The sequence below is a fragment of the Anabrus simplex genome, chromosome 7, assembly GCF_040414725.1.
Source record: "Anabrus simplex isolate iqAnaSimp1 chromosome 7, ASM4041472v1, whole genome shotgun sequence".
In the NCBI taxonomy this organism is placed as follows: Eukaryota; Metazoa; Arthropoda; class Insecta; order Orthoptera; family Tettigoniidae; genus Anabrus; species Anabrus simplex.
In genome coordinates this window covers 130,542,902-130,555,095 of record NC_090271.1, presented here as the reverse complement: position 1 = coordinate 130,555,095, position 12,194 = coordinate 130,542,902, and the positions used below count along the sequence as shown (strand labels likewise).

The following is a 12,194-nucleotide window of genomic DNA, read 5'->3' as shown; positions in this document are numbered from 1 at the left end:
TAAAAATAAAGTGCAAGTAGGTGGACTGAATGGCCAAAATGTGTGATGTGAAGGTGGTTTTTTACCAAAAACATGCAGTGTTACTTTTGGGTTACTCTAAGAAGGTTACTTTTCTACTTTTTTAGTTGTTAATACTGAGTGGCAACCCTGTGATTGTTTATATTCCCCCCAGAGTTATTGGTAAAAGCAACAAGAAGTTCAAAAGTTTATATCAGAATGTAGTAAGTGACTGAAATACAGTAGTTGAAAGTACATTGAATTTGAATTATTGTTGATGTTATTTACTTAACAGGAAAATCGATGGAAGAAGCGTGGAATCTCAATGGCTGTTATGAAATTTCCCATAATATATTTTGGTGGCTATTATTCACTAGTATCTGTCTACCATGTGGATGGCTCTGTTGCTGTATGTCATGGAGGCATTGAGTGTGGTCAGGGAATTAATACAAAGGTAAAAACTTATTAAAACTCAATCAGTCATAAAATTGTACTTCATTAAATTAGCATTTGACATCAGAACTCTTATGTTACAGGTAGCTCAGGTTGCTGCCAAGTTCCTAGGTATAGATTTGGATATGGTGATAGTGAAGCCTTCCAACAACCTAACAGCTCCAAACAGTGATTTTACTGGAGCCAGTATAACTTCTGAAACATGTGCTTTTGTAAGTACATAATTAATGTTTTACTTACTTAATTTTCAAATTACAGTATATTACTTTAATGCACGTGACATGTACACTAGCACTAGAAGTAGCTCCCTATATGTAGGCAACCACTTTGCTTTATCGGTGTAGCAGGACGATCTGTTCTACAGGAGAAAGGCTCGAGTAATGGAATGAAGAGAAATGTAACAATTTCGCTGCTGTGCACGACCATGTTATTTAAAAATTACGCTCAAAATACCCACCTGCTTGTTCCCTATAATACACTATACACCTTGTAACACGTTCTTGCACCCTTGACAGCATGAAGGATGTGACATTTTTACTTTCTGCAATAATCCAGGTAATCTAGTGAAAATTATGTCATGTATGTAGTCCCAGAAAAAAAACAAAAAAAAAAACCAAACAATTTCTTCAACTTTCTTCATGCACTAACAGCATATTTACCAACTTTTAATTAGTCCTACTATAACACCCCTGCTCTATTTAATGACAAACAACATGTAGTTGGGATATTCACTAATGTTTTACTATGAGTATAGTCATAACATGAACAAATACTCCTCCCCTCATGCACAGTGGTTTAACTCTCATACAGTAAGTCATAGAAAAACTGTCCTACTGCATGTGTAGAGTACTGAAAATCTATTTCTCTGAAACACCTGTTTCTTTTAGACCACCCAGCACCTGTTTCTTTAGGGCACCCAATTTACTGAACTGTAAGTATCTGAAGCATGTTGTACAAGCTGACAAAAAAAATCGTTGCAAATTCACTTTAATTTCTTAATCATGAATGCCCGCTACTGGAAGAAAATGTGTTCAAGTGTTTAATAATAAAGAATAGAGATGATGTTTGAGATTCTCTGAGTGTTCATTATTTGGTAAATATATGTTATTAAAGTGGAAGTATTCTGTGTGAAGCACCTAGTGGAGTAAACAGTCAATATGCAATGTTATTAATTAGAACATCCAAGGTTGATTCCAGCAATGTCTGTATTTTAGATTTGAATATGTTAGCCCCTCTTTTTACATTCCAATGTAGTCCAGTATAATAAACATAAAAGTGTATGATTATAAATCACAATATATATGACATCAAAAGTCTATGGTATAGAATAAAAAGCCATAAAAAATACATGCTTTTCCCTCAATTAATGTCATTTTGAAAGAGTCAAGATGGCTATCTGCCCTAAATGCTGATGATGGTGGTTCCTATATTTATACTTTCCCTTATGTTCATATTTTGAACCCTATCTTGTAACATAAGCCTACGGCACCTTCGCCAATAACCAATTTCCATTGTCTGATGGACATCACTATGGGGCTTCCCATACTTTGGTACCATATGTTAAAGTGATCTCTACATCCATTTTATATATATTTTTCACTTCGGTAACATGTTATTTCGATGGAAAAAAATAACCTAGCTTAAAATTATTATATTATTAGTAATGCAATATAATGTTTACTTCTCTACAGGCTACAATGAAATGCTGTCAAGAGATATTGAGACGTCTTGAACCTGTGAAGAAGACAATGACAAATCCTACCTGGAAGGAGCTTGTGGCCAAAGGGTATGATGAAAATGTAGACATGTGTGCCAGCTATATGTGAGTAAAACTATTATCAAATATAAATCAATCAAATACTATTGTTAATACAGTTCATTACTTTATTAGAAGAGAGAAACCTGATATATTTCAAAGGAAAATCATCATCTGCCCAAATATGAATATAGTAACTTTTGCAGGAAGTTGCCAGTGTTATGTATGTAAGGACACACTGTGTGTGCCTATATTTTTCATGGAGAGAATGATGTATCAGTGTGTGTGGAAAGATTTAGGAAAAAAGCAAATAGGCATACAGCTGCTGGAAGTCATAGTGAAAATGGAATCTGTGCACGTTTAGTTATAGATTCTAATCACTAACAACTGCCACAAATGTATTACACTCAAGAACTGTCTCAGAAGGGGTATATTCTTTAGGGAATCCATTTCTTGTGGGTGCACTCTGTAATTTTTCATTATAGGCCTATTTATGATACATTTATTTTCTTCAAAATTGTCCTGTTTTCCAGATTCTTGTAATATTGTTCATTGATCACTTTGTTAGCACCTGACAGTTTTCACCCAGCCAAACCATACAGTCCATTGCACCTGGCTAGGGATTCTTTCTAGCTCATACACACGTGTAGCATGCATGTGCATAAGCACTCCTTTCACTCTACATAGAATTCCATGTCCAGCTGTGTCCATCAAAGTAAAGAGGGATTTGAGTGCAAGGATTGCTACACTTTCATGCAAGCATATAAAGGTTTAAAATAATGCTTTTGGAACTTCAAATTTTCATGGAGTTTGAGTGTTCAGCAGAAGTAAAGAAAGATGGTTTGGAAAGAAGAGGCTATGCAGAGAAGCTTCTAATTATTAATAGAGGATGGCAGCATACATTCACAAAAAGTAAATGAAGTAGTATTCCTTAGCCTTCCCAGAAATATATTCAGAAGAGTCTCACAACTTTGAGTCTCAAAAATCTGAGACTCTGTTAAATCCAAGTGTTATTTGTATATTTATTTTCACAAATTTGAAATTTTTTACATTATTTCATTCCCTGCTTATTCCTGCCTCACCTCTAATGAGATCACACGCATGTTTATTGTCGCATGTTCTCTCCTCCCCACTAGTATATGCACCTGCTCCCACTCAGTGCCGGAAAAGTATTCTTCTGGTAAGTGCTCAGAAAATGCTTCTAACAGAAAATGCATAAGGAAGTTTGAATATGAAAAAATGAGTGGAGCATTGTTTAAGTAGTTTAGTCAACAGTGGAAGAAGAGAAGTTCATTATCAAGACCAATGTTACAATATAAAGCGTTGCTCTATAGATATAAATTTAAGGAAGGAGAAGATGACTTTAATGCAAGTGTAGGTTGGTTACAGAGATAGAAAAACAGATATGGTGTTTGACAAATTCAAATATATGTGGGGGGGGAACTTTCTGGTGATTCCAAAGGTGCAAGCTAGTTCTGTAAAAAGCTTGAACACTTCATAAAAATTTAAAATCTCAGTGCTGATTAGTTACACAATTGTGATGAAATAGGGCTCAGTTTTAAAATGCACCTTCTAAGACACTTGCTTTATGTGAAGAAACTCATGCCCCCCAGTCACAAGAAAAGTAAAGAAAGAGTGATAGTTGTCACTACATCAAATACATCCAGCAATCATAAATTAAAGCTAGTCATCATAGGAAAGTCTGCTATGCCAAAAGCTCTAAAGACATTTCAATGTCAGCATAGTGCATCTCTTACAAAAACAAAAGGAACTCGTGGATGGATAGACAAATATTTAAACAAGGGGTCTTTGAAGAATATGTGCCGAAACTAACATGTTTTATGAGAAAGAAGGGTCTGCCTATTTAAGCAGTTTTACTGCTGGACAATGCAGGGTAACATCCAGATGAACAGGAGCTAGTATATGGTGGAATTTGTGTTTTTTTTTTTTTTTTCTCCCTTAACATAGCAAGTTTGATACAACCTATGGATCAGGGCATTCTGGAATGTCTAAGAAAAAGTATCAGCTCCTGGAAGCAACAGAACGTGAGGAAAACATCACAAACTTCCTCAAACAGATAACCATGAGGGACGTAGTGTACTGGTTAGCAGAATCATTGGGCGAAGTGAAGCCAGAGATACTTACGAAATCATATAAGAAGATTGTGTGTGTGTTTGTGCGTGCGTGCATGTGTGTGTGTGTGTGTGTGTGCGCGTGTGTGTGAATATAGAAACTGTGTTTCAATCGATCATTATTCATGAAACTTTTATATTAGTAAGGCTAGTGTATCAGGGGTGCACAGAAGGCAGTGTAAACAAAGTCCTCAAAAGTTTTGCTACATTTGTGGAAATTATATGTTTGATTTCAAGGTGTGTCAAATAGATTAATTTATGAAGAAACTTTATTTTTCTTACTTCCAATAGAAATCTGGAAGTCAAGACAAATTTTTTGCACCTCATATTGCATGCAATACCTCCATTGAGGGACTTTGTTACTGGTACAAGGGCAAACAAAACACAATGCCATTTGCCAAACCCATGTAATGGCGAGAGCAGAATGATTATTATGATGACTGTTGTATGACCAACATTTTAGGTTACAATAAGAAAAACACAAACAAAACTAAATATACAAACCTCTTGTTTTACTCATGGACCTGACTTACTAGTATCTACTCCACCTAGTAACTTAAGTGATGAATCTGAAAGCAGTTCCTTGCAATCAGATGCTGAAGAAATGGATTTCAAGCCATATCAATGTGACACACCAACAAACAAATTTACACAACCTGAAGTGAATGATTTGACATGGGATTTAGAGTTAACTAAAGAAAAGAGTGAATTTCTTGGCTCAAGATTATGCAAAAATAATATGTTAGCATCTGGGGTTACATCTTCCTGAAACAGAAATCATGAGAAAGAATTTCAAAAATATTATACACAAGTAGATCAAGTTGTATTTTGTATGGATGTTCAAAACCTTCTAAATAAATTAAGAGAGAAAGACTATGATCCTAGCAACTGGTACCTTTTTACTGACTCTTCAAAAAGAAGTCTTAAGGCAGTTTAGTTTCACAACAGCAATGCTCTGGCTTCCATACCACTTGCACACTCCACAAGTCCGAAACAAAGTTGGTTCTTGTAAGAATTAAATATCATGAGCATGAGTGCCAAATTTGCTGTGATTTGAAGGTCATTGGATTGTTGCTGGGACAATAAAAAGGATACACAAAACTTCCCTGTTCTTATCTGAATGGGATAGCAGGCCATAGAATAAACATTGGGATACTGTGCTGTGGCCTAAAAGGTAACAACTTCAATAAGGATTCAAAAAGGTATTGAATGTAAGTCTTGTTGACAGTAAAAAAAATTTACTTCTATGCTTGCACATAAAATTGGAAATCATGAAACACTATCTGCATTCAGGTGGCCTTCACTTAAACCGCAGTGGTACGTATAAGTAAGAAAATTTGTTTAGAAGGGTTACAGGGAGGTACATTCAGGGAAACAGGGTGGTCTACGAAGCGGTGATAAGGGTACAGGGATCTGAAAGTCAAGTAGGGATGACATAAAATTGTTAGTGTTGAACTGTAGAAATATCGTAAAGAAAGGAATAGAATTAAATAATTTAACAGATATATGCTTACCAGATATTTAATAGGAGTTGAATCATGGCTGATAAATGATATAATGGATGCAAAAGTTGTCTCACAGAACTGGAGTGTGTTTCGTAGAGATAGGATAGGAATGGTAGGAGGGGGAGTATTCATTCTGGTGAAAGAAGTATTTGTAAGCTACAAAAAAGTTAAAGACGAGAACCATGAAATTTTAGGTGTAAGGCTCATTTCTAAAGATAATAGGCAACTTGATGTCTTTGGAGTGTAGAGATCAGGAAAGGGTAGCGCTGACGCTGATTCAGAATTATTTGATAAGATAATCAGCTATGTGGGAAATGGTATGGAAAGGAATGTGATTGTAGCAGGAGATCTCCATTTACCGAATGTCAATTGGGAAGGTAATGACAGGAAGCACGACGGACAAATGGCAAATAAGTTAATGTGGAAAGGACAGCTGACTCAGAAAGTGATGGAACCAATTAGAGGAAAGAATATTCTGGATGTGGTGCTGGTAAAACCAGATGAGCTATATAGAGAAACCGAAGTAATAGATGGTATTAACTAACATGAAGCTGTTTTTGTGGTAGTTACAAATAAATGTGATAGAAAGGAGGGTCTTAAAAAAAGTAGGACTATTAATCAGTACCATATGGCTGATAAAACAGGCATGAGGGAGTTTTTAAAAAGTAACTATGATTGGTGGAAAATGGTAAAAACAGGCATAAGGGAGTTTTTAAAAAGTAACTATGATTGGTAGAAAATGGTAAATTAAAAAGATGTAAACAGTCTCTGGGATGGATTTAAAGCAATTGTTGAGGAATGTGAAAATAGGTTTGCACCTTTAAAGGTGGTAAGGAATGGTAAAGACCCACTATATTATAACAGAGAAGTAAATAGACTAAGAAGGAGGTGCAGATTGGAAAGAAATAGCATTAGAAATTGCTGTCAAAGTAAGGAGAAATTGAGGGAACTTACTAGGAAATTGAATGTAGTAAAAAGTCAGCTAAGGATAACATGATGGCAAGCATAATTGGCAGTCATACAAATTTTAGTGAAAAGTCCAAGGGTATGTATAGGTACTTTAAGGCAGAAACAGGTTCCAAGAAGGACATTCCACGATTCATGAATGAACAAGGGGAGTGTGTATGCGAGGATCTTCAGTCAGCAGTATGTAAAGATTGTTGGTTGCAGAGATAATGTCCAGTTAGAGGAGGTCACTAATACTAAAGAAGTATTAAAATTTACTTATGATAACGACATTTACAATACAGAAGTTGAAAACCAGAAAAGCGGCTGGAATGGATAAGATTCCGGGGGATATACTGAAGACAATGGGTTGGGATATAGTACCATATCTGAAGTACTTATTTTATTAATATTTGCATGAAGGAGCTATACCAAATGAATGGAGAGTTGCTAGATTAGCCCCTGTGTATAAAGGAAAAGGTAATAATAATAATCGTATGGCCTCAGCTACCGTGTGCAGACATTTCAATTTGACACCATCTGGCTGTCTGCTTGTCAATTTCGACGTTCTGCTTTATTCTAGGCCCCCACTAGATGGCAGACCGAGTAAACCGAAACTCTCTTGGGCGTCTATGGCTGAGATTTAATGAATTTTGTCGGGTAAACACCAAATGTGTCACCAGAGATCTTTTACATGCCGACATCGTATGACATGGAGTGTCGAATGGATTTTCCGCCCTTCAAAAATCCGACTACCTCTGCCGGGTTTGAACCCGCTATATTGGGATCTGGAGGCCGACACTCTACCGCTGATCCACAGAGGCAGCTAAGGAAAGGGTGATAGACATAAAGTTGAAAATTACAGGCCAGTCAGTTTAACATGCAATGTATGTAAGCTTTGGAAAAGCATTCTTTCTGATCATATCAGACATGTTTACAAAATTAATAACTGGTTCAATAGAAGGCAGTTCATGTTCAGGAAAGGTTATTCCACTGAAGCTCAACTTGTAGGATTCCAGCAAGATATAGCAGATATCTTGGATTCAGGAGGTGAAATGGATTCTATTGCGATTGACCTGTCTAAGGTATTTGATAGGGTGGATCGTGGGAGACTACTGGCAAAAATGAGTGCAATAGGACTTGACAAAACAGTGACTGAATGAGTGGCTATATTTCTAGAAAATAGATCTCAGAGAATTAGAGTAGGCGAAGCTTTATCTCACCCCTTAATAATTAAGAGGGGAATTCCTCAAGGCAGTATTATTTGACATTTATGTTTTCTCTTATATAAAAATGAAATGAGTAAAGAAGTGGAATCAGAGATAAGGCTTTTTGTGGATGATGTTATTATGTATAGAGTAATTAATAAGTTACGAGATTGTGAGCAACTGCAAAATGATCTCGATAATGTTGTGAGATGGACAGTACGCAATGGTATGATTATAAACGGGTTTAAAAGTCAGGTTGTTTCACAAATAGAAAAAGCCCTCTCAGTTTTAATTACTGTGTAGATGGGGTGAAAGTTCCTTATGAGAATCATTGTAAGTACCTAGGTGTTAATATAGGAATGATCTTCTTTGGGGTAATCACATAAATGGAATTGTAAAAAAAGGGTACAGACCTATGCACATGGTTATGAGGGTGTTTAGGGGTTGTAGTAAGGATGTAAAGGAGAGGGAATATAAGTCTCTGGTGAGACCCCAACTAAAGTATGGTTCCAGTGTATTCAACCCACACCAGGTTTACTTGATTCAAAAACTGAAAAGAAAAAAAAAAAAAAAAAAAAAACCAGCTTGATTTGTTCTGGGTGATTTCCAACAAAAGAGTAGCGTTACAAAAATGTTGCAAAGTTTGGGCTGGGAAGACTTGGGAGAAAGGAGATGAGCTGCTTGACTAAGCGGTATGTTCCTAGCTGTCTGTGGAGAGATGGCGTGGAATGACATCAGTAGATGAAGAAGTTTGAGTGATGTCTTTAAAAGTAGAAAAGATCACAATATGAAGATATGAAGTTGGAATTCAAAAGGACAAATTGGAGCAAATTTTTCATTTACAGGGAGGGGAGTTAGGGATTGGAATAACTTACCAAGGGAGATGTTCAATAAATTTCCAATTTCTTTGCAATCATTTAAGAAAAGGCTAGGAAAACAACAGATAGGGAATATGCCACTTGGGTGACTGCCCTAAATGCAGATCAGGATTGATTGATTGATTGATTGATTGATTGATTGATTGATTGATTGATTGATTGATTGATTGATTGATTGATCTGTAGTGTCTCTATGATTAAGGCATCGGACAAAAATAGCTTATGCTTCAAATATTTATGCCCAAAATTTTCCACATTATCAGATCCAAAAGTCAAAGGAGTATTTGATGGACCACAGGTTCATTAACTGATGATGGACACAATTTTCACAGAAACAATGACTAAAATTGGGGAAGTTGCATGGAACACATCCAAAGAAGTAGTGACAAAATTCCTTGGCGACATCAAGAATCCTCCATACAAAGAAATTGTAAGAAACATGTTGGACAAGTTTAACCAACTCGGTTGTAACATGAGCCTAAAGCTTCATTTCTTAGTGTCACATCTGCACTATTTCCCTTCAGATTGAGGAGTTGTAAGTGAAGAGTAAGGTGAAGGCATTGGCAAAGCTATTGGTTAATGAATAGGTAGGCAGGAAATCTTACCTTAAAGTTTTTTGTAGAGTAGTTCCAAACGCAGTTTCTTTGGTTGCAAAATGGTCAACCACATGGTGCTTCAATACTTGATCATTCATCAGTTCCTTCACAAGTATTTTCTTGATAACAATGGTACTAAGATGGCTGAGTCTTTTATTGTTCATTGTATTATGCAAGTATGTTTTTATCCTCTTCAACATGCTCATACTCCTTTCAGAGGTAGCCGTGGTCACAGGAAATATTAACATTAAAAGAATCAATTTTACACTTCCACATACACTGGTTCAAGGTCATTGACGACAATATAATGTAAAAGTTTTTGAGGGGACAATTGTTTTTCTATATTGGAATAAATGTTAATCAATTCATTTCCCAATCTTTCTCTATAAAAAAGAGGTGAATGTTCACAAGACTGGATGCTTTCAAAATCGCCAAACCGTATTTCCAAAATTACGATGTCAAGAACTTCATATATTAACGTTTTGAGCGTTTGGAATGTCGTGTTGTCTACATTTATCTCACTATTTATTTTGCGATATTTTTCACCGCAAGAAGATACCGTATTTTCTGATCACATGTCCTTGAGGATACCGGTGGTATTTCTAATTTCAGTATTGCACAGAATTACATCACTTGTGGTTTTATGTAGAGCAAGGAAATGGTCTGTATACATAAAAATTTCTCTATACAGACAGAGCAAATAAATGAATTGGGCATTCTTGAGTATGTTAAGCAACCCAACAGCTGACAGCTGAATTGTATGATTCACTGTCCCAATCCTCATCATTCTCTACATTGTCTTCAAAAACCTGTCTTAGATCATCATAGTGTGAAAATATTGTGTAAACTGCTCTAGAATGAAAGCTCCAATGGGTAGTGCATGCTGCAGGAAGTCTGAATCCTTTGTATTCTGGAAGACGAGCTCTTTTTGAGGATCTACTAAAAAATTAATTAAACACTGTCAGATTATGAATGCAGAGCCTGACTGATTTTATTTTTTTGGAGCAATGGAGAAGAACAAGCTCTAACTTATGGGCATAACAGTGTAGAAATATTGCCTTTGGGCAAACTTGTTTAACGTAATGTTGAACACCCGCTTGCTTTCTTGCCATTGAGGAACACCATCCATATGTTTGACATACAACTTTATCAATTACTCCCCACATTTGCAGAATATTGACAATTAATTCTGATGATGATGATGATGATGATAATAATAATAATAATAATAATAATAATAATAATAATAATAATAATAATAATAATAATAATCTTATGGTCTCAGCTACCATGTGCAGACATTTCAATTTGACACCATCTAGCTGTCTGATCATCAATTTTGACATTCTGTTTTACTCTAGGCCTACTAGATAGCAAACAGAGTAAACCAGATCTCTCTTGGGTGTCTGTTGCTGAGATTTAATTAATTTTGTCAGGTAAACACCAAATGTGTCACCAGAGATCTTTTACATTCCGACATCGTACGACATGGAGTGTCGAATGGACCTTTTCCCGTCCTTCAAAAATCTGACTACCTCTGCCGTGTTTCAACCCACCATCTTGGGATCCAGAGGCTGACACTCTACCACTGATTCACAGAGGCAGTCTTATCAATCAAAACATCATAAAAGCCTATGAATCTTTCCGTGCGGCCCTGTTTTGAACTGAACACGAATATTGCACTAACTTGGGATCTGATTGATACATCTAAGGTCTCATCAGCCTGAATACCAATGAAGTTACAAGAATCTAACTCTGCTTTGATTGGCTCCTGAATTATGACAGTTACAGACTCACTTAATTAATTTTGTATTTCGCTTTATGTGCTTTTAAAGTCTGATGTGGACTGGAAATGATCTTGAATATACTTTTCCTGTTTTGGAAGAAGATCTAACAACTCTAGGTAATTGCCTTTGTTGGTCGAGTCTTACCCTTCAAAATTACATCAAAATCCAAGCTCCTGTTACCCAAGAAAACACATAATGTCAACAAGTGTATCAACAACAAGCTGATTTTGTTTCACAACTTTATTATGTTTAACAGCTTGAATTCTTGCACCTTCAGATAAAGAATTTTCTGTTCACCCGCACCTGAATAAACAGTATCTCTCTTTATTCTGAATATGTTTATTTGAGTTTTGATGCTTCTCTGCTTTTCTAATAATTTTTTTAACAATTACCCCATTTAGAGCCCATTCTTTTTCACCACCAAACAAAACACACGTATAACAAAAAAGCTTCTTTCTTTCAGAACAGGCTTTCAACCACAAATATCATGTATACCAAGAAAATTGCAATTTTCTCGCTACTTTACTGTCAAAATACTTAATATCCAAATTAGGTATACGTCTTTTGTTTTTGGCTTTACACTTCTCTTCGTAAGTCCAAGATGAGAACAGTTTACATTTTAAAAAGAGTTCAGAAGACTCATTAAGTTTCTGAGGGAGCCTACTTCACTCATTATTTCAAGTATCAACGCAAGTTTCAACCAGATGATGTCAGTCCGGTTTTACACAACTAACAGTCCATGTCTGACTTGTCACAAATAAAGTCAATAATGCATTAATTACCTACTAATTCAAAAGAATAGCACACAGTTAACAATATGGTACTTCTTTGTCATCTTTGCGCTGGGAATTTTCTACACTATCAAAATAATAGCACAGGAGGCATGCCTTACTGGGGTCTAGACCTAGTGGAGAGAGGAGAGTGGGCGGTAACCTAT

General features: G+C 35.9%; 1 protein-coding gene across 1 annotated transcript in view; it reads left to right on the top strand.

The window, feature by feature from the left end:
- The window catches only part of LOC136877356 (uncharacterized), a 156,625-nt gene that overhangs the window by 124,563 nt on the left and 19,868 nt on the right, over positions 1-12,194 (top strand). Inside the window, exons 18-20 of the mRNA XM_067151329.2 lie at positions 293-451; positions 534-662; positions 2,142-2,272. Of these exons, the coding sequence (XP_067007430.2) occupies positions 293-451; positions 534-662; positions 2,142-2,272 (419 nt within the window). The remainder of the gene's footprint in view (positions 1-292; positions 452-533; positions 663-2,141; positions 2,273-12,194) is intronic.